A 24,535-nucleotide genomic window follows, 5' to 3' on the forward strand; every position below is an offset into this window, starting at 1 on the left:
CGTGAACGTATTTTCTCAGATTTATGGTTGAATGAACTAATTCTATATTAACCAACTGATTCAATAGACTTGTAAGTTGTTAATCCCTTACAATTAAAATTAAGTTAATAGCGTGTAAATGCGTTACATTTAAAGAAAGTGAATCAATTATCGTTAAGATTTGCAATCGTTAAAACCTTCCATATTGATGGACCACATGGGGAGTAACCGCTTCCACGAATCTTTCAAGCCTAATTAAACCTGGCTTCAGTGCAGTGTATAATGCATCATCTCTTGAAACATAAACTGCAGAAAAATTGCAAATAACTTTAGTACAATTTATGTAATAAAAAATTTAATTTCGATTTGGTTCAGTTTAGAATTGAACCCTTGATACAAATTATAATAATTTTTAATTGTTTCACTTTATTAAATCGATTTTCATATCTTCGACGAACCATGCCACTTTCCATCAATGTTTTCGGTTGAGCCCAGGAAGTACTGTACACATTGCATTTTGTCTAGTAAAGCACAGTTGGCTGTAAGTGAGAGGAAGTTTTAGTATTGAACCCTATCTTACTGTATCCTTTTCTCTATAACTATCCTAAGTCTCCTTTCCAAAATAATATTATCAAGGAGATATTATAGTTGTGTATGCCGCGTGAGTAATGAATTTATAATTAATGCAAACAATAATGTTTTTTTAGGTTATACACTTATGCATATCACAGAACGTTCAATTACTATTAATAATAACACTTCTCTCAGTGGCAGAATATCAAATTTTAAATTCCTCTGTGTTTTATTTTATTCATAATTTCATCTCATAATATTACAGTTTTCATTTTTTATGGAAAAATTCATTTTTAAGTAAGGTGTCTATGTATAAACTTATTTTCATTTTTAACTAATACATTAATAAAGCATTCGTAATTTGTAACTATGACCAGAAAATACCACAAATCGAGTCCTGTCAGTGGCGCTGTTAGCAGTAGCGGCATAATTTAGAACTAATGATCGCTCAGGGGTTAATGCTTGTACTGTACGTTGACAAAGCATATCTACAAGATTTCTCTCGTATGATAAGGCTGTAGTGTATGTGGGCTGTAGTTAAACAGAGTCTAGCAAAAGAATTCGCATCTACAATGGACGTTTGGAAGAATTTTTCAACATACGGAAAAAGAGGTAAGATTCTATATTAATGTTTTAGGACTATTCGTATTTATTCTAACAATGGACGATTTAATTCGGGTTTTCGGTCGAAAATTCTCCTTGGGTCCAAGTAACAGAGTAACCGTTACAATGGATGATTTTTTGTTTATAGCACTTTTTATGTGGGTCTCCTCCAAAAATTCTATTTTTTGAAAATGACTATCAAATTATTCTCTTCTTTAAAAAATTAAGGAACTAAACCAGCAACGTGTTGCTCAACTTTTCCCAGCAACATTAATATGTTGGTCGCGCCATCTGTTATCATATTATATTAAAAATATTTTTATATTTTTAACAAATATAAAATGGCAAAAAGCTTAATTTTGAGGGTAGGGCTGAGTTTTATAAAAAGATTGTAAATGTTTATAACGAGTCAAATTGTCATTAAGTCTGACCCCACTCGAGCTACGATAAACGTCCCTATCAAAATTTATTAACGTCAATTGTCCATATATAATTATATAAACCTGCCAACTTTCACGACTTTTGTTTCGAATGGGTCAAAATGTAGTGCCTCCCGGGAGATCTTTTATGGTAAACTGGCCATTTACGTGTTACTAACGTGAAGAAAATCCGGAAAACTTTACATGGCCAGCACATTGATGACTACCATTCCAACTACCATCGTTCGTTGGTTTTATCCACTTGGGACACTGAGCTTTAATGTTGATAACAATTCAGATAATGTGGTTCACTGGTCGAGGTAACTTTGTTTAATTTAAATACTTCTCGAATTACGCTATTTATTGGTTTCAAAAGAGCATCGCATGTAGTGGAATTGCACGCATCGAGGAATACTTTTACGCATTGCCAGATTTAACAATCAGAGGCCCATGGGCACAAATAAGGTGGGGGCCCCTTTAACAGTAGGAAAATTTGATAATTTAGAAAATTTATAAACTTGCACGAACGTGTATAAATAATCGCGCGATATTTAAAGTATTTTAAAAATTTCAACTGTAGGAAGTTGTAAATTTCATTTAAAAATAAGGTTATTGTAAACATACATATATTTTATTGTGTAAAACTAATTATTTTAATTTAATTGAAAATGCTTATGTAAATTTTTTTTTCTGCAAGTTAACTTTACACCAGTGAAATTTTTATATATGCAATAGTTAAGTATATAGTAAAAAAATATATTTAAACATAGTTTTGTGGGGGCCCTTGGCACCGGCCGAAAATGTCCTTATGTAAATCTGGCCCTGCTTTTACGAGTATATTAAAATCTACACTCACATCAAGATTATAGCACTTGATCGCCTCGTGACCTCTCTCCTGTCTTCTTCGGATTGGCCGTCTTCTATAAGGCCGACTCTTCGGTCGCTGAGCGATCATTCTCCTGTTCTTCCGGAGTATAAAGCCTGAGTTGCTACACACTCCACTATCCGAAAGAAAGAAAGAAAAAGGTTATAGCACTCGCAAGCACTTGTGAAGAAATTTTAATTTCGTTTATAATTTCTTTTGTAATGACTTTATTAACTGATTATTCAGTAAAGAATATTTATTTCGTTAAAGAAAAGTTACGTGTTTTCTTTTAAAATATTACGGATAGCAAAGCAAACTTGCCAAGTTTCCAGGAACTATTTCCATGTTGGGTAGGAAACTATCCCAGTAAATTAAAATTACATATATTAATGTATAAAATATAATTACTGTTACTAATTTATAGTAAAAATTCAAAATATTTTTATTGTTTTATAATACGCCATTGTTCCTAATGCGATTTTCTTCCTTTCAGAAACACGATGGAATTTTAAAACGAAAACAACTTGTCGTTATGAGAATAGACCAAACTACTTTGTTGCGATTAAAATTGATAATTTTAAGGTGAGTACAGTACATACCATAATCTATAAATAACTATACGGTTATCTATAGATCCTGGTACGTTTTATTACTTATGCGCGGGAAGCCGTTTAGAGGGAGAACTGGGAATCGGAGAAAACTTAGCAGCCCGTAGTTGTTTCTACCCCTATAAAGTTAATGTTAATTTACTTACAAATTAAAATTTTAAGACTGCTTTTTATTAATAAAGTAGCATTCTACGTATTTCATTTCTTCAGAAATGGGGGGAAAAGACTGAAGGGGCCTCTTATGAGCAAAAGAGGGCCATTTTACCCAGACCCATACAAGCCCTGGAAAGCCCTGCTTACGTGAAGCAGGGCCTTCCAGAGCGCGTACTCGCGAAGAATAATGCAACTTTAAATAAAATAAGAAGGAAGGTCGTCAACTAAATTAATATATATTTTTTCCAACTTACATTTTTCTTAAACTGAATATAAGTACGAACACGATCTGAAAAATACAACAACGAATTGCGTAACTTTCTGGGAAAAAAAGTTAAAATGCGCCATCTGTTACGAGAATTTATTTTAAAATTATTTTGTTATTAATTATTATAAAATGGCAAAAAGCTTAATGTTAGAGGTGAATTATATATAAAATTGTAAATGTTAATGAGTAAAATCATTAAGTTCGACCCCCCTCGACCTTTAAGGTGAAAAGGGTCCGGTGATAAAAATAAGTTGGAAACCTGATATAAATTTTAAAATATTTTTTATTATTAATGAACGTTTTATATTTAATCAGACAACTGCTTCTGTGAAGAACATTCAAAACCACTTAGTAAAAAAAGAAAAAATATTGCAGTCCGCGTTAATCGACGTGAATACTCTTCATATTACCTTATTAGTGTGTCACATAGCAAATAATGAAGAACTTGAAAGGTACAGTACTTATGTTTATTATATTTATTTTTATAATTTATAAAATAATTTTTATCATAGTGATATACTTGGACTTTCAGTGCCCGTAACTAGACACGTGCGACGGGTGCACGAGACGAAAGGGCCTAGAACTGACAAAAGTATTGTCAGACATACCATGATAATATTTCCTTTTATAAATTTATGTAATGAAATGCTTTTTCGTACTGGTTTTATTATTATTATTTCCTCTACCAAAAAGCAGAGAAAAAAAATGAAGAGGCTTGCAAGGGGCAAATAAAAAGCTAGTTACAACACTAGTTGAATTAGTCAGAATCAAAACGAAGATACTGTAATTGTTTTTTTCTTTGGTGGTTTAAATTAAAGTTCTGTTAAAATTTTTGCGAGATAGAAATAAAACAAATTTACTACAGACTAAATACTTAATGCGATAATAAAACTTTTTAAAATTAAATTTTGTTAAATTATAATGTATATCTGTATCCAGTGGTGATATTCGGCGGGTTCGCACAGGTTCGGCCGAACCCGTTGTTAAAATTTTCAGTTTTCCGAACCTTGTTAAACACACGGAACATTTCTCAGTGGGTTTGTTTTTTTTTTAAATATATTAAAATATGCGTATTATACTCTGTAATACTACTAAACTAGAGCCTTATACCCCGTTCGTACCGAGCATTTCAATCTAGATTGTGAGCAAGGTCAGGGAGTATGTCTTGATGCGATCTCTCTCGACCGTTTCAATCGAGGTTTAATCGCGATCGATTCAAGAGAGTTTTTGATCCAGTCATAAGAGAGACCCCAGAATGCCACGCGCGCGAGATAATACAAGATGGCTGTCGAACACGTGTCGGGCTATGGACAGCGAAAGAAAAAGTATAATGTATCTCGAGAGATGATGACACGTGTGTATTTCCAGAAGCGCCATTTCGCGGTAAAGATTACCCCTGCCTAAAAAAAAAAAAAAAAAAAAAAGGTCGACAGCCCTAAAATATTATCGTTACCTGCCCTTCACCCATGGCTCGTAACGTTCCAAGTACGCCACTGATTGTTAGATATACGGTTGCAAGAAAAGGTGTTGTATTTATTTCTATTCAAAACTTCCATTTCATTTGTCGGTGATTGTCAGGGAAAAATTTTCTGCTAGCGAACCCCTTGTTAAATATTTCGAATATCACCACTGTCTGTATCTATTGTACTGTACTGTACATTAAAAGCAAAATGTTCCGTCCTCGCCGAAACTGAAACTAACACTTTACAAAGAGGCAGTATGTGAGTAGGTTACACCAGGGGTGCATATACTTTTCGTTTCGGATGGATTGATATGTAAGATTAGATCAGTTTTTGTCACGGGATACAGATCGCTTCTGTCATGTGTTTTAGTTGATGGAAAGTATACAAGTACGATCGAATCGTATTTAATTTGTGAACGAAATTGCTCACAAAACGGCAAAATGGGAGTGCATTCTTGCCGTAATAACTTACAAAATTGTTTCTTAAATACTTATTTTTTCATCTCAGTTTATCGGATGTTTTTACTACTATTTATAGGTTTTAAATACTTTTCATTTCGTCAGTTAAACATACTTCTTTGCTCTCAACTATAAGCTTGACTTTAACCATAGAGGCCGCCATCTTTAATCTATTTTATCCGATCCAAATGATCCTACCCTCCATTCAGATTAGTTTGATCGCGATTCAGTTGATCCCAGATGGCATTTCTATACGTGGAAAGAGATTGATCAAATCGCTATAGTTCGTTTTTAAACACGATTTGAATGATCAGAGTAATCTTGGATAATTTCTGTATGTATGGATGTTAGTATGTGGGGGTACGATTTTGTTCGCCCTGTTTGAAGGTTAATAACTTACGTACTTTTTCTCAAAAATTTCTGAAATTTTGCAGAGAGGTTTGTTTATTAGAGGATTGATAACAGATGGAGCTACCAAATCTCGCCGGGAAAGTTGAACAACTCGTTGCTGGATTTTTTTAGTTTCGGTTTCAAGGCTAGAGTTTCAATTATTATTTTTAGTTTTTATAATTGTTTTTAATGATGTTTTTAAAAATATTTTATTTATTTATTTAATTTTGCATGCATTTTTAACCCTTAATTACAATTTTTTTAATTAATTGCAACTTTTTTTCTTTTGCACAAAAGTATAGAAATTGTTTTAGCATTGTTTCGCATGAAAGATAATCAAATTTAAATTTATTTTAATTTTTTCAGTAATTTCATTTATAAATTTGCCTGCTTTTTAAAATCTTGATTTTAAGCGAGTTAACATTGAACTATCGGGCTACCTAATTGTAATTAACAATAATTTTCATATAATGGACATATCATACGTTAATAGTTTAAATAATAATATATCAATTTATATTTGTTTAGATGTAGGCCTATACCTATGCCACATGCATTTCAAACCTGCCGGTCTCGCTACAGTTGGCCTTTCTTATAAATGTATATACATAAAAAATTAAACTTTTGACTGGCATTTATAATATACTTTATATAAAATTTTTCATTATAATCTCCTCTGCGAAATTTTCACTATCTAGTACAGTGGTTTTCTACTATAATTACAGCAATAGTTATTTAAATTAATAATATTCATTTACATAAGCAATTAACGATAAGACTTAATTTGCATTTTAAAGTGCCATGATAATTGCCTTTAGAAACCTGTCCAATGTCTGGCTATTTCTAAGTTAAAATAATTTGAACTAAATATGGACAATCAGAGAGACATTTTTGATTTAAAAGAAAATTTCATTTTAAAAGAAATAAAGTGTTATGCACATATAATTTTGTTTATGTATACATATCTTTTATTATATTATGTATGTGTTTACTTATTATAACAATGAAAAACACGTATAATCGATTTAAAGAGGTTTTAATTTTGACATGTACACCAGTGGCATAGCGATGGGATGCAAGAGCACCCCGTCTGCGAGTGGCACCGGTGCATATCATGCACCAGCGCCACTCGCAGAGGGGCGCCCAAATGGTCTCCAAGACAAACTGTGTGTTTCTGGAGGGGGAGGGGCGCCAATAAAGTGTCGTGCCCCGGGCGCCAGTTATGTTCGTACGCAGGGCCGGATTATCGAATAGGCAAAGTAGGCAAATGTCTAGGGCCCGTAAGTCGGAGGGGTCCGGCTTCAGTGCAGAAGATTTCTCTGTTTGAAAATGAGTCAAATTTAAGAAATTTGATAGGACAGAAAATGCTGTACTTAACAATTCTTTTCTTACTAACTTCCTCTCGACTAGCCATTGCCTAAAAAAAAAAAGAAAAAAGAAAAAAAAATTAACAGCCTCCCGTGGGTCAGAAGTAACGCCACGGGATCTCGCGCCATCTATATATATTCCCAGGTCTGCGTCTTGTGGTAGTACCGATGTATAGATGGTTATGATTTATTTTCTAAATCTACACCTATACGTCGCGACATCGCATATTCGATATAGCGTTCAAGTCGAGTGCGAAGATATTACAATTCAATAGTGTTTTATAAAAGAGTTAAAAAGGGTGACACTACGGTGTGACTTGGGGTGACACCACGATATCCACACCGGGTGTCACCGATGCTAGCTACGCTAATGTCACATTATATAAGATTTGTTTAGAAGCAACTTATTTAAATGGGGCCCCAATTTAAATTTTGTCTAGGGCCCGCTAGAGGCTTAATCTGGCGCTGTTCGTACGCCACTGAGTATACTTATTGTTTTTTGGACTTCTTTTGAAAATAATTTATTTAAAACTAGCGGCCCCAGCCACGCGTTGCTGTGGCTCAAAATGTATCTATTATAAATGTATAACACTTTCCTTGCGGGGGGATTTCGAAAAACCTCTTCTCAGTGTACATTCTCTTGACATACCCTATTAAAACGCAAAAAACTGCATCTAAAATAGTATAAATAGAAGCCCAGTCCTTCATGGTAAGCCTTAATCCTGTCCCTTTCCCCCGGTGGGTGGGGAATTTCGACATGTATATTATATAAAAACACGTGCGTATTCAAATGCAACGTTGTGTCAAAATTTCAAAGGAATCGGTAGGAACAAACGGACATTACATTTTTATTTATATAGATTTTTTGGGGCACACTGGTTGAAAATCACTGATCTAATATAATTCAAAATACAAATTAAAATTCTACTGTTACAGTTTTTAACTCTGTTTTTTTGTTCTTACCCTTCTTTTTCTTCCTCATTAAGAATTTGTATAATTTCTTCATTTATAAATATTAATAAACCATGTATAATCACATCCTATAACGGCACTGTTAACTATTTTTTGCCACACACATTGCTAAGAAGTATTTTTCAGATAAAGGCTCAGACTCTTTCCTTGCCTTTATCTTAAAAATGCTGAGGTTTATCTGTATTTTGAACATTATTAAAAGCTCTCTCATTCAGTGTTATGAATTTTTTTTAAATGTGCAAATTCTACAATTCTAAATAAAATTTGAGAATGAAGATTCTCAAATTTTATTTTTTACTATCAATTAATATTTTGATATTGTAAGGCATTCATTCTGCTGCATTGAAATAATTTCAACAATAATTGTTAATTATTAATGGCTAATACTTTATCATTTAAACTGAAGTTAATACTTATTCAAAAGATTATTTTAAAATATTTGATTAAACACAATTTAACAAAAACAAAGATTTTTTTATATATATAAATCTTTAAATTATAAATGTAAATGTTTTAAAATATAAATATGTAAGATATATAGAAATGTTATTTTATATTTTTAGAGCATGCTCTGCTCTCTCCAAAGTATTTCAAGTATTGAAAGAGGATCTATCCATAAACCCTCTTGAATTAACTTTTGAAGGAATTGATAACTTTAACAATAAGGTGAGAATATTAATTTAAAGCATTAACTTTTAATTATTTTATTATTGTAAATATTTAAAAGGGATAACAAAATTTGAAACTTTTTTACCTAGTCAATTAAAACTTTAGTTAATAAATTTTTCAAACTTTCAAAAATGCTAACTTTGAATTTCTGAATTGCATTATATACCAGGATTAGAAAGATCAATATTACAATATTTGACTAATATTTTTTAAAATTAAAATTACCTATAACAATACTCTTTACTTATACTCACTAAATAGTGCTAACCAAGGGCACCAGCCAATGGGCCAGGGGGGCAAGATGATATAAATTGATAGAGGATATGAATTGTATGTAGGTAAAATAAAAACGATTCATAAATTTTAAGAAGCTTAAGAAGATTATTTTAATTAAAACATAATCTTCTTGGATTTTTCGCGTGGGAATTATAAATCAGGCAATAAATGACTTAGCATTTAAATAATTTTTTTCGCATGTCTAGGGAGGGGCAACTGCCCCTCTGCCCCCCCTCTGGCGACGCCCTTGGTGCTAACTGTATTCACTTTACTTTAAATTTAGTCATTTTTAATGGTTTGTCTCTGTATGATATTAGAAAAAAGTTACTTAATGTAATAGTTTGAATCTTGAAAATATCAATTTGTTAGTCTTACCATGATGTATTATTGTTTTTAATTGCATTGACATTGCATTAAATAGAAATAGTAAAATATTATTCAAGTTTGTAGCATTGAATAAATCTAAATCCAAATACTCATAAGCTGCTATTATCTTTGCTAGAGTTTATATTTGTAATGTTGTAAAGCTTGTAGTTTCAAGACTTAATCAGTTCACAGCAACCTTACTATCTTAACAATTTTTAATGGCATTCTAAGCCAAAATCTTTAACAGTTTCATTTATTAAGTTATTTGAACCTAACTAATTAATTGAAAAAAAAATAATATACAGTATTTCATTTTTTAATTGTTGTTTCCACACACATCACAGTAATAATTGTGGTTACATTTAATTATGGAATGTGTGTGTATATTGGGAACCGAACCACCTCTCAAACTTTAGAATCATACTGGACTCTGCCACCTTCATTTTCTGTTATCTACTGATTTATATATGATCCTTGCTTTTAATCACAGCAATTGTTGAAAAGTTAGCTTTATACAAATATGATGTTGCAAATTGAATAATGATTCACTGAGTTTTAGCAAGAAATATTCATATTTTATATCTGTAAATATGAGCATCTGCTGAAGCTTCAAAATATTGTTCCTTGTTCACAAAATTTGCTGTAAAGTCTTATCAAAAGACAGCCAACAAAAGTTTCTTCTGCAAAATTAAATTCAAATGAACCCTTTGCATGAAATGAATTTTGGATCCATGCAAACTTTTCTATGTCTTTTGGAAAGTATTTTTCAAACATTCAGCTATGTTAGTGCTTTAAAAAAAGCATTTAAGTTCTGGATTAAATCAACTTAATTGGATGTAACAAACTGCAACAACAGGAAAAAGTCTCCTGCCACCATCTTCATTTGCTTTCCTTCTCTGTAGTTTGAAACCTACTCTGAGAGTTTCAGAATTTGCATGTTGTTTCCATACAGAGATTAAATACACTCAGTACTTCAAAGGGATTGTGGTGTTGCAGTCTTTTGAATGCTGGAATTCTATGCTGTCATCAAAAATTTCAAATAACTGCAGTGCCTATCAGTTTGCTGTGGTAGTCCAGATCATGAAGGACACAGTTTGGAAAACACTATCATAAGCAAATCTTGCTTTGGTCATATAATATTAAACCCATTTTAACAAGATTTCCAATCGATTATATTTCTTCCATATTTAATATAATATAAAATAAATATTAAAACAATGGGATCGGTTATTGTATATATTAAAACGATAATTCTAAAAAAAATTGTAAATTTTTTTAGAATTATCATTTTAACGTAATATAACTTAAATTTAATTAATAACAGCATGTACTAATAATTAATTAAAATTACTGCTATAATGGAATATTTTATTCAGGCTACCTTATTATTTAATGAGATTAATAATAAGGTAGCTATGTATTAATAATAATAATAATGTTAATTATTATTATTATTAATACATAGCTTGATTTATAGTTCTGTATATCAATCATTTAATTTAGTTTATTTTAAATGATTTAAAATAATATATAATAAATATAATTGTTTTTTTAAAATATTTTAGGTAATTTTCATGAAGATTTCTCAATATCAATTAGAAAGATTGAGGCATATTCGGGAACAAGTACTAAAGACATTTGAATCCAGTGATATTGATATTACTGATAAGGAAAAATTTACTCCACATCTAACAATTTTGAAATTATCCAAAGATCCAAAACTATGGGATAAGGTAAATTATTATTATTATTAACACAAACAATTAATTTCAACCTCTTTCATTTAAATTTTTAATTTGGTTATAAATTATGAAAAACATTAAAACTTATTATTTATGTAATTATCAGTTTTTAATTGTTTTATATTAGTGTTTCTCGATTTTTTTATGACTAAGGTTTCTCATTTCCCGGTCTTTTGCTTGTCCTGGGATTCCAAGATAAAAGTGAACTGTTTTCTGGGATCCTGGGAAATCCCAGGATAGAATTAATTATTGTTAAGATATACTTGAAATCAAATGATATAATTATATTTCATTTTTTAAAGTAATTTAATATGTTTGCAACCTCCAAAATCATATTAATAATGCTGTGTAAGATATATATTAAAAATTATCTTTGAATTACATAGAAATTTTTACAAATAGAAAAACTTTATTAATTTTGCTGGAAACTACATACAACAACAACAATAAAAATGTTTGGAGTTGAAAATTTAAAAAAATGAACTTAAAAGGTAATTTTTGTGATTTAAATAACACATATAAAAATTTATAATAATATTTTGTATTAAGATTTTAAAAAGCAAAGATGGTCATACTCCCATCTCTCAATCTGATTCTTATTTTAGTAATGAGAAGTTCTGCTACTGAGAACGTTCTTTCTGATTCAATTGACATCAGTGGAATTGTGTTTAGTGCATTTAAGAGAAAACAGATGTTTATTGTTTTTCACCTGTAGCCTTGAAGATTTCTAGTTTGTTTTTGAGATTGTAGTACTTCTTTTGCTCTCTATTCTTGATTTGTCTGCCTCTGCTGCTTTAATAGTGGCATCAAGCTTATAGCCCAATAATTCAGCAATTTGTTTGGCTTTAATAATTAGGTTTTTGAAGAAAAACTTCATACTTGCAGACTTCGTACTCGTTTGTATCCTTGCCCAATTTGCACAACCTGGTGTTACGCAGTTATTGAAGCTACTGGGCATGGTTAAAAATTAAGACAGCACAAGCACAATTATTCCAGATATTACAGGTTCTGACAGGTAAAGAATTTTCAGTCCTGCCACAAATAAGCTACGTATTGATTATTGACCATTTGTGACATACCATAATGAGTAAAAATTTAAAAAACTAATAAGTAGGTTTAAAATTAATAAATACAAATGTATTCTGACAGTTTATGAGTTAATTATACTTTCTATTGGCAAAATTTCTACAACCTTAACATAAAATAAGAAAACAGTGAACTTTTAAGAAATTTGCGGAATTTCTTGGGCTGAGAAGAATTTCCTGGATTAAAAAAACAACCGAGAATCCGTTTGAGAAATTCTAGTTGTGACCCTCTTTTACAATAAGCAAATGACCGCCATATTTGCATAAAAAGGCATTTCCATTAACCTAATATGCAATGTAACGGTTTTACTTGCATATGGACAACCAGCTTTAAAATTTGTGGCTGAGTATTTGGCAACAAACAATCTCATGTCATCTTTAGAATTCAGTCTGTTTCTTGCATTTGTTTTGAATAAAAAAGTATTGAAAATCTACCCTTACACACATTATATATATATTTCCATTTGTGTCATATATATATTAGCTGCATGTGCCTGCAATGCTTGGGCTAGGGAACTTGGGGAATTGGTGAGGTTGAGTTGGAAGAGAGTGATAAAAGCAATAGCATTAGTGACTAAAACATACATTTATTAATATTAAGCTCAGTATTTACAATAATGAAATTGCAAAACACAAAAAATTGCTCGGACTAAAGTATATAGGCAGGTGGACCCAATACACTTGTCTCATACACTTAAATCATACCTTTGCCGTGTCCAAATAATTGCACCTTTATCAAATCTCTCTATCTCTCTTCAGCATTATCCACAGGGTAAGAGCTTTAATTTGATACCTGAACTATATTTTCTTACTCAAAATAAGTCAAACAAACTGAAACTCTTTCAATTAATGTATACTGCCGATAAACAATGAAAATCTTTGTGATGCTAACCAGACAACTGAGGTGGTTAAGGCATCAGCCTACCTATCCACAGATCCAGGATCAAATTGTATGTTGAGCCCCTTCTTTCACTTGACTGTCCCATTGTGGGCTTGGCCAAGCTCTCAAAGGTTAAGAAAAAAAAGCAAGAATGAAAAACCTTGGCAAAGTTTTCCTAATTTGAACTAAAAACATTAATCTTGCATTTTTTTTTTTTTTTTTTTTTTTTTTTTTGTAAACATATGAACTGTTATTCTAAGGTAGATATATTTATAATGATGATAAATAAATATAAATATAGGTTCCATTATTATTATATATTTATTTGTTTTATTAAAAAATACTGTAAATAAATTTAGGTTTTTTAGAACGAATTTAATTGAATTTGAACTATTCGTTCTTCAGGGTATCAGAAAAGTTGAATGTTGTTTGTATGAAGAATTCAAAGATGAACAATTTGGAACAGAAATAGTTAAAGGCTTACAGCTATTAGATATGAAGTGCAAAGATAATAATGGTTATTATCATTGCTGCAAAGAATTTTTATTTGGTAAGAAAAATGATTTTCTAATATCTAATATATAAGTAATAGTTTTAATATTACAAAATATAATGAAATATTCTGAAAAATGACACAAGTCAAAAAACTACAGGAAAGCATTGAAGAATTAATGTGAAGCAGGTTTGGTCACTTGAAAAAAAAATAATTAGAAAAACTACTGAAAAGATTTATCAATTACCATTACTTGATAAAAGACTCCAAGTTAGACCAAGCTAGATGCAGGACTCTACCAATATATGAAATTAAAATTAAAGGAGAGGTTTGGTTGAAAGAAGAAAGGACAAATACGTCTCACTAACCTCGTATAGCTTTGCAGTTAATACTTAGAATGTATCACTAACATTTTCGACCCATTTCTAGGGTCTTCTTCAGGTGTTCTACAAATTATACTGGTTTGATTCTGATTTTTAAATGTTCTAGTCTCTAATGCTTCTATCTTCGAATTTATATTTCAAAATTTAAATCTCCGAAAGATGTGTGCCTGCACCGGCTGTTATAGCGTTGTGTCATAAATAGCCTGCCATGCTCTCAATACTTGTTTTTTTTTTTTAAAATTGATTGACAGGCCTTTGCAGTCCACTTTAAAAATTTCTAACACCTCTAGATTTTGCAGTTGGTTTATATGCCGGGTTTGTCAGATCATTTCCACTTGTTCTAGATTAGGTGTAATGCTGTTTTCATTGGCGTATATTGCTAAGATGGTATTGCTTTTCTTTTTTTGATGTCTGTTTTGTGCTCACGAAGATATTGTTTGAATGATTGTTTTGTAGATCCAACATACACAAGGTCTCTATCAAATCTGTTATCTCTTAGCATAATTTTATATACTCCCGACATTCTTTCGATTTCCGCCCGATCCTTCTCATTTCTTAACACACTGAATGTATCTGGCTTACGTCTGTAGGCTATTTTTGCATTAGTGTAAGCTCCAATTTCTTGATTTAGGGACTGCATAGGGTGCTTGTATGTTATAGCTAATACGGTAGGGAGATGTATCTTGTTGTGGATCCTTTTCTGGAATTTTATTTAATTGGACTTTGAATTGGTTTTTTGTTTATCTGCTATTCTATATATTAGGCTTTTATTGTAGCCATGATTTTTCAGCAATTTCTGCTATTTTTCTTATTTCCCTCGATTTGTCCTGTTCTTTGCTAGTGTGTGTAGGCCCTTCTGATAAGTGCCTAAAAGCTGCCATTTTGTAGTTCTATGAGTTGTTAGAGTTGGCAGGAATGTATATTAGGATGGCACTTGGCTTTTGGTATATTTTGGTGTCATATCTGTTACCATTGAATGTCATACTAACATCCAAAAATGAGCATCTTTATTGCTTATTGTTCCAATTCAATTGTAAGGCCATATGGGTTGCAATTCGTGCACTGTATAAATTCTTTGATTATTGGCTTTATCTTCCATATCAGTGTTTCTCAAACTTTTTGGTCCGCGACCCCCCCTTTTGCATTTAAAAATTTCAAAGGACCCCGAAGAATGATTATGTGTAGAAAAACATCCCGGAGGTAGTGGGTCAATTTAAATTCAGGAGGAGTTAATTTCTTTTGTTTAATTAATCTATCCCATGTTGAAATTCCTCTCCGTTGCGTGTCGCTTTGTGTTGAATTTTTGTCAATGTTAAGATTAACGAAATTTTTTTAAAAATTATTTCTTTATTTTTCACAAACAAAATAAATATTTTGAAAAATATAACAACAAAAAAAATTATATTTTGGAAGATAATCTAGTCTCGAAACGTTCCAATTCAGCACAATACAGACCTCAGAAAAACAAGCAAAACTTACCACTCACGATGGGAAAAAGTCTCGTTCAAATAGTGGCGCGTCCTTAAGGACCCTCCCAGTGTTGCCTGCTAAAAACACATATCAACTAAAATAATATCGGAGTATCCCAAGACATAGCCAAATATTGCAGCGCCACAGCACTAGCGGAAATTTGAATTTGCCGACTGAAACGCTTTCGGTTGATCGGTTTCCGGATAACGACGCTCTACTGTTTTTCTCACTAGACTTACCTACAGATGCAACGCTGCTAGTGAACACCGTTCCAAATGACAACATTGTTCTATCATAGTTTAGGCAGAGAGTGGCACTCGGGGATTCCCCAATAGAGCACAAATTTATGAATATTATATTTAGGCTCATATTTAAATATTTATACTGTTTTTATTATTTATATGCGCAATTTATTTAAGTAAAAATTATTTTATATATTTTTGATATCTATTATTTCAAAACATGAATCCATAGTCAATTTATAAAATATTTGGAAAAAAATTGATCTGGCATCATTTTTTCAGACCGCCCCCAAATATTTTTTTACAACCCCCTTGGGGGTCGCGACCCCCACTTTGAGAATCACTGTTCCATATGATGTATTGCTTATATACTTTAATATTGGAAAGGAACTTGGGGATGACCTTGTCTTCTAGAAGGCATACTGAAATTTCAGCTAAGTCCCTTGAGAATGGGCTACCCATAGCCCACTGTCAAGGGACTTAGCTACCTTCCTTCTTTTTTGAAGGAACATCTTCCCATCTAATTGTAAGTATGATGTATAACATAGCATATGTGATAGTTCTAGTATTTGTTTTTGGTCTGCATTGTTTGCCATCTTAGTCATGAGCCAATCTTGTAGACCACAGAAACATTTACGATGCAATGCTATAACAGCCAGCACAGGCGCACATCTTTTGGAGATTTAAATTTTGAAACTTCGAAAAATAAATTCGAAGATAGAAGCATTGGAGACTGGAACATTTAAAAATCAGAATTGAACCAGAAAAATTTGTAGAACACCTAAAGAAGACCCTAGAAATGGGTCAAAAACATTAGTGATACATTCTAAGTATTACCTGCAAAGCTATACAAAGTTAGGAAACATATTTGTATTATTGTGTTGTTCATTGGATGGATTTGAAGAAAGGAGAAATACAAAGAAACTTAGTTCTTTCAATGAACAGTAGTTGCAATAGTTGAAATAGTTGCAGTGGCTTTGTTAGTTTTTCATGGTGCTTCAGGACACCATAACACACAGTTTGGCCATATAATGCTAAATACAGAGTATACTAACAGCTTTCCATTCAATTATATTTCTTCCAAATATAATACATAATTAAAGTAAATCAAATTAGTACTAAGTTAAAATTAGCAATATTTGCTGAATATAATCATTCACTTTTATAACCACTTAAAAAAGAGATTTTTGGACAAATAAAACAAAATTGATGTCGGAGAGGCCCAAAATGTAGTGTAAACTCTGTCACAGACTGGTCCTTTACTGAAGAGGGACAGTGAAAACTCCAATTGGAAATGCACATAAATAAAATATCTGTCTTTTGAGTAATTCTTGAACTTGGTGAATGTTGGATTTGAAGGACATAACATTTTGTTTTATTCATCCAAAAATTCCTCTTTTAAGTGGTTATAAAAGTAAATAAAATTAATTATAGCAAATACTAATAACTAATTACTGCTATAATTAAATAACATACAATAGTCTGAATGTAAAATATTCAATGAGTTTAGTAAATTCATTGTTATATAAATTGCCAAATCTTGTTACTTAATATGTCTTATTATTATTATAAATAAGTTGTGTGAATTGATGATGACAGTTACATCACAATTACTATATCATAATAAAATTGAAATACACTTCATAGTGTATTAGAGTCTCAAACACAATATCAAAATGATAATTTTAATAAATAGCAGACTCACACACCAAAACTAAATTAGATTTGCTATATTGTATCATACAGAAATCAAATTACAGTAGAGAGTCGTTAATCCGAATCAATTGGGGACTGGGGTTGTTCAGATTAGTGATTTGTTCAGATAACCAATTATGTACGAAAAAATATATTAACCTTTCCGATGTTCATTGAAGAATATAAAAACATGAAAATTATACTTTAGAAGTAAATCTAGTATCAAAAACGTTCAATTCAGCACGACACAGTCCGACTGAAAATCATTCGGATAACCGGCGATTCGGATTACCGGGGTTCGGATTAACGACACACTACTATAATTCTTGAAAATTTTAAGATCTCGAGCCTTAGAATTTTATTATTCAAATATTTTTCATCTGAAAAATTTGATTTATAAAAAAAATAATTTCTTGGAATAATGCTAAAAGAATAAAATTGATTCCCATTTTTATGATTTATTTGCAGAAAATTTAAAGGAGGAATGATCAGAAGAATTTGAAGCAAAAATAGGAGAAAGCCCAAAATTTGTCAAAAAGAAAATGTGTGAAGTTTTTGTCTAATTGAAACACAAAAGGTTATGACAAACAATAATGAATGAAAATTGGTGCTTTTATACACATGCACCTTGTATTTTTTTGTGTGCAAAATACTTGTATTATAGAATATCCACATTTCACGAAAGCACAATTAGTAAAATTGGATTACAAAAACAGAAAACTTCAACCTTTGTACATTAAATAAAGTTTATTTTCATTCTAATTCTCTCTCTGCATATACATCTCAGGTAAGGTTTATACAAAACCTGGTTTTCAAATTCCATTATATCCGAAAAACTAGTAAAACCAATTTTTGAAATTTTTACAAAAATATATATACATACATACATATATTTAATTAAAACAGTAACAAAATATTTATGCTTATTTAAAAATTTCAGTTTATTTAATGTTTATGAAATTTTTTTTTGAGGTTGCAAAAGGATTAGGTGTTTGTTCCTCCACTACCAGCTAATGTTGGTTAACTCAAAATGAAAATAACTGCAGTCATCCAAACTGTAACACTGGACATACTGCAATGTGGAATGAATTTGATTACTGATTATATATCATTTGTGTTTCTAATGGCAGTCACATTGAATATTTATGAAGTTATGGTAACTGAATGAAACTTTACAATGTGATGTTTGAAGTGATTGTCAACCAAATGCATAAGTTTTGTTGTTTTGTAAATATAGCCTTTCAAAGTTGGGGTATTCTTTTGTAATTATCATATACATACAGTAGACCCCCCATAACACAGTAGATTTGTTCCGAGTTATATGAATCCGTGTTGTACGAGTCCCTTAAATATATGAGCCAATCACAGCTCGGCATGTGTGCAGTTTAGGGCTATGGCTGTTTGAAAGGTTTTCTTCCATAAAATTAATCGATTCTAGACTAATTTGACTCAACATTTCCAAATCATGTATAATTTTTTGGGAATAATCCATATAAATTATGCTATAAACAAAAAATTGTTGGATTACTTACAGAGTGTGCACTGTTCAAAGACGCCATTGCCTAAGCTTGTTTTTGTTGCGGAGCGATTCATTGAATGGCCGATGCATTTCCTGATAAGTTATTCTTTCTGTGAAGAATTCACTGAACTTTGGAGACATCCTTAATAGAAATATAATTTTTATGGCCGTTGAATAATACTATAAATGTTGTTTTCACAAGAACTGTATAAACATTTATCAATACTTTCCTGCCTAAACTCTGTATATATGCATGACGCTGGACTGTGGCAAGTAATTTGGCTGCTATCTACTATTGGTCCAGATTCGACCAATCTTGTTGCGACATGAGTCGGCGATGATGTTTTACCGTGTTATACAAAACTGATCACAATTTTTTTGCCGTGTTATAGGAAACTGTGTTATATGAACCTGTGTTATAGGAGGATCTACTGTATATAAATATAAAATTGAAGTCATCAGATGGAAGGCAAATTAACAATCAATGGTAAACCTGTTTTTGAAAGTCACATAATAGACTTAATTTTGCATCTAATGAGAAATAGAAAAACTGTATTGACTCCAGTTGGTTTTAATGAATTTTGCAAAGGTTGAAAGAAAATAAACATTCTTAAAGCATGGATCGGAAACAAAAGTATATCAACTTCACCTGAAATTGCAGATAAACCACAGTATTGACCTACAGTCAAGAATCCTGAAGAAATTTTCTCTTTTATTTCTCTGAGAATATTTACCAGTGTAAGAAATCTACAAGAAACAGAAAAAAGTCCTGGATGAAAAAACTTTTGAAAATGATATATTAGAGAGACTGATGGTTGGGTTAGTTATTGGCATGACTTGAGAAAAGAACCTAAAAACTTTTTGCAGTAGAGTAAGGAGCTGGAAGTATTATGGTTTGGGCAGCTTTTGTTATTGGTAAAACTCCAATAATATTCATCAGTGGCAAAAGTAGTCAGAAGTCTTTGAGTCTAACTTCCAACAGGAACAAAAGTCTTCTGTTTCTTTTGGAAGTTAGACTTGAAGGAGAAAATTGAGTGTTGCAGCAAGACAGGAAATCATTGTTGGTTCAAAATTCAAGGGAAGAAATAATTGCAACTTCAAATTATTGAATTTTGAATTATCCAAGATTTACATATTTTTGTACAATGTAACTGCCATATACTCATAATTTATTAAGCAAATGGAATATGGCTACATATACAGAATGCTGTTTTCATTAATTAATAATAGTAATAGTAAACTTTATTTTACTTATTTTGTACAAGGAGAACTTGAGATATACAAGTTAGTTTAGCTGTTTAACAAACAAATAAAAATATTTACAAACTCCCATATGGCTTATATATGGAGACTCAAATAATTTACAATACTTCCATAACTGTCAAATATCTGCTGATAAAAAGGTCCCAGAACTCTACAAGATACAAAAAAAAAAATGTATTATCATTCTAACACAATTAGGAATAATACCACAAAAAGTACACAGTTTATTAATATCTAAATTAATATATTTATGAAGCAATAATAAACGATATTTGTTATATTTTAGTTGTAAAATTAATGATTTAGCATGGTAATTTGTTTCATATAAAAGATATAATGATGGGGACCAGGCAGAAACAACTCACAACTTAAAGAAATGCCAAGCATTGACCTTTCCTGTTGTAATTTTGTATCAATATAAGTCTGTACAAGATCTACTGAACAACTCTCAACCAATTCAGGAAACTGAGCATCAAAAACATAAGAAAAACCCAAACCATCCAGAAATTTTTAAAGAAAAGCAAGCTACATATAGTCTTTTCCTTTAGATATCTCAGAAGTTGAAAATCAAACTTTTCATTGTAAGTCTTTCTCAGGTAATCGTAATAAAAAAAAATCCAAAAATTTAATAATGATTTAACATATCGACAACCCAAAGGTGGTCTTCCAAATTCTTTGTGAAATATAACTTCAGATATTCATCATTCTAATTTAAAAATTTAATAAAATAAACCTGGATTTTCTCAATTCTGCCCAAATAATTTATACCCAAATAGGCAGAAGATAATCATAAATCTGGCCAACTAAACAATCAATTAAAGAAAAACATATATTAAAAAGCTTCTTGCCTGTATTATTTTTCAAAGTTAACATTTGAAAAATTCTAATTGTAGGTAATAAAAGTTCCAAATTTCATCATCCTTTATATATTTACAATAATAAAATAATTCAAAGTTAATACTTTTAATTAGTATTCTTACCTTATTGTTAAAATGATCAATGACTTCAAAAGTTAATTCATGAGGATTGTGAATAAATCTTCTTTCAATACTTGAAGTAAATTGGAGAGAGCAGAGCATGGTCTAAAATATAAAGTAACACTCTTAAAATATAAATATATAGGATATATAAAACATTTATAATTTTACAACATAAATATTAATATTTTAGATTACAAAAATTGTAAAATCTTTTTTTTCATTGTGTTTAATCAAATATTTTACAATAATCTTTAGAATAGATATTAATTTCAATTTAAATGATAAAGTATTAATTAAACATGAATAATTAAAAAATATTGTTTAAAATATTTCAATGCAGCAAAGTACATTACAATATCAAAATATAAATTGATAGTAAAAAATAAAATTTGTAAAAATAGTAGTAGAATTTGCAAATTTAAAACAAATCATAAGATAGAATGAGCAGAGCTTTTAATAATGTTCAAAATACAGAAACCTCAATATAGCACTGTCCTAAATCTAAATAGAATTGCTTTTAGTTTTATCCTAATACTATCATATTAAATATGTATCTGCTAGGATTCCTCTTTCCATAGCTATTTTCTAATAAGTCCAGTTGTGGTTCCAGCAACAAATTATAAATCTCAATTCACTGTTTTACCAATACATCTATTTGTCATTTCATTTGTTGTTATAAAATGCATTTTGGCTGTAAACAAGTCTTCTTCGGTTGTAACTAATAAAATACAGTTTACATTAAGCTTCTATAGAAACATTATCATTTCAAACTGGTATTTTGTTCTTTTTGTTACACAAGTTTTAAATGATTTAACTGTCAACAAACGACAATATTTATTAACAGTCAGTTTGCACATTTTTATTTGATATAAATTTAGTAGCTAGCAATAAAAAATAAATTGCAAAATATCATATATATATATATGTCTAATAGTAATAAAGAAAAAGTATTAATATAGGAGGTGTTGTTTATAAAATAAATTGTACAAAATAAAAAATGTTATATTGGAGAAACAAAAAGAATGTTAATAAAAAGAGTCAAAGAATATGAAACAGCTGTATGCTTAAAAAATAATAATTCTTCTTGGTATGAACATTGTCAAAGAAGGATTTGTACAATTAATAAAAATGATATATTTCAATACTTTTTCTTCAAAAAGTATTGTAAAATGAAGAATTAAAGAACATTAAGCAAATTATAAAAAAGGTAAATAATAATAATAATTTAAATACAGATATCCAATAAGCAAAATGCTGGAATAGTTTCATAAATATAAATGTGCAAACTGATTGTCAATAAATATTGACATTTGTTGGCAGCTAAATCATTTAAAACTTGTGTAATGAAGAGAACAAAATACAAATTTGAAATGATAGTTTTTATAGAAGCTTAATGTAAGCTGTATTTTACTTGTTACAACCAAAGACGACTTGTTTATAACAACAAATGGAATGACAAATAGATGTATTGGTAAAACAGTGAATTGAGATTTTTAATTTGTTGCTGGAACCACAACTGGACTTATTAGAAATGGCTCTTTTCATAGCTACTTTATAATAAGCCCTAGCAGATAGCTATCTAATACAGTATTTATTATTATAAAATGTTTACTTATCCACCCAAAAAACAGATTATAATACTTTTAGATGTTAAACATTGGCATACTACATCTGCAAATGTTTTTGCAAGCATGAAATTTCCACTTCTACATCTGTATTCCAAACCTTTTATTCTTCTATGCTTTTGGACATTTCAGGCCCATTTATCAGAATTACAACTTCTTTTTTGCCAAATCGAATTATTTGCCGTAATATCATCACTGCTACAATTCAATGAATCCAAAGAAATGCATTAACACATTTTTGAGCTGATCTTTCTATTAATAAATTGTATTGAACAACCATCAGATTCACAGCTTTCCAATCAAAACCATTATTATTAGATTCACCCATCTTGATATAATGGTATAATTTTTCTCTGTTCTGAAAACAATCATTCAATAATCCACAAGTATATACTTCTGCAACAGTTGGACTGTAACCAATATTTTAAGTACCTTTTGTGATGAGATATTAAATAATTTACTGTTATCTACAAGGCATTGGTCAGCACAGACTGCAATGCAATGCTGCAGTGTATGCAGGTTAATTTACATGTCAGTTTAGATTGGCTTCTGAAATAATATTTTTTTCCAAAGCCAATAAAATTTTGTCTTTAAGTGATATTAATGCTTATTATTAAAAAAACTTATTATGAATATAAAAAGTTAGGAGTATATCAAGTGCTGTGACACTAAAATTTTAAAAAATTCAAAATCTGGAGTTAATCGATTTGGCTTGTGAATGCCTCATATAAGAGTGTGATTCTTATTTTTTAAGGCCTTCAGCTTACTGTGAACATTAGTTATATTGTAAAAAAAGTAACAGATTTTGCTTCGCTTAAATTTTTATAACATAAAACTTAGAATAAACCAAGTAACACCCAAAATATCCCGTTAGTTTAAATAGCCAAAGCGATCCACGTGTTACTGAAGGGCGTGAATTCGGTTCCACCCGGGACAAAACTTTTTTCCTTTCACATCTAGGCTTTGGTTTCTGTGGGCGTATATGTAGCTTTCACAGTAAAAGTTTACACTTTGGGTGTTATCCATTTATTAACATCTCAACTTCTTGCAAATTTCCTGAAAACGAACCATTTAAATCGTCCTATCTTTGCACCTAGACAACCCTTCTGCTTCCCACACTTCTCTGTTTATTATTGAAGTTCGTATTATCACCGCAAAAGGCGCACTTACTGATAACTTATTATTCCTAAATATTAATATTTAAATTATTTGGTGAAAAATTAATAATATATTTTAATATAATAAACTAGATTGAGCATTAATTTTAGAAATTTGATATTAATTTGTTTTAAGAAAGTAAATTTAAGTAAATATTTATGTATAGAATATATAAGAATTCAGTCAGAATGCGCATTGTTTCTTCATGTTCGGTTTTTTTAATGGCTTAAATAATTTTAAAAATTATTTTTGTTAAAGAATGTTACATTAGAATCATCAATACGCTATCGCTTCTTCTTCTTCTTCTTCTTTCACAATTTAATATGGAGATTATAGCCTTTGCGGCTCTTTCTCCGACCAACGTATACGCTATCGCTACTTTGAATATCAGCCTAAGAGCTGCCGGATGGCCGAGCGGTCAAGGTTAGCAGCCTGCCGCCCTGGGGGACCCGAGATCGAATCCGGACGGGTCGAAAATCCCCAGGAATTTTTCGGGGGTGGTCCGTCCGGATATGTCGGTCCCCGTCCCTCACCACCCGGCCGCCCCATTGTGGGCTTGGCCGAACCGTAA

General features: G+C 30.7%; 1 protein-coding gene and 1 long non-coding RNA gene across 2 annotated transcripts; one reads left to right on the top strand and one right to left on the bottom strand.

The window, feature by feature from the left end:
- The first annotated feature begins 1,076 nt into the window (after nt 1-1,076).
- LOC136970307 (A-kinase anchor protein 7 isoforms delta and gamma-like) lies at nt 1,077-17,907 on the top strand. Its single transcript, XM_067264728.1, has 7 exons — nt 1,077-1,164; nt 2,933-3,021; nt 3,784-3,920; nt 8,682-8,784; nt 10,995-11,162; nt 13,542-13,686; nt 17,888-17,907. The coding sequence occupies exons 1-7, from the start codon at nt 1,077-1,079 to the stop codon at nt 17,905-17,907; spliced, it is 750 nt and encodes a 249-aa protein (XP_067120829.1).
- A 2,251-nt stretch (nt 17,908-20,158) lies between these two features.
- On the bottom strand, nt 20,159-21,302 carry LOC136970236 (uncharacterized). Its single transcript, XR_010879961.1, has 2 exons — nt 21,182-21,302; nt 20,159-20,352 (listed from the first exon to the last, which is right to left on the bottom strand). It is a non-coding gene; the product is annotated as an uncharacterized lncRNA (long non-coding RNA).
- Between the last annotated feature and the right edge of the window lie 3,233 nt (nt 21,303-24,535).

Source organism: Centruroides vittatus, unplaced genomic scaffold, assembly GCF_030686945.1.
Source record: "Centruroides vittatus isolate TY-2023 unplaced genomic scaffold, ASM3068694v2 contig_1048, whole genome shotgun sequence".
Taxonomy (NCBI): Eukaryota; Metazoa; Arthropoda; class Arachnida; order Scorpiones; family Buthidae; genus Centruroides; species Centruroides vittatus.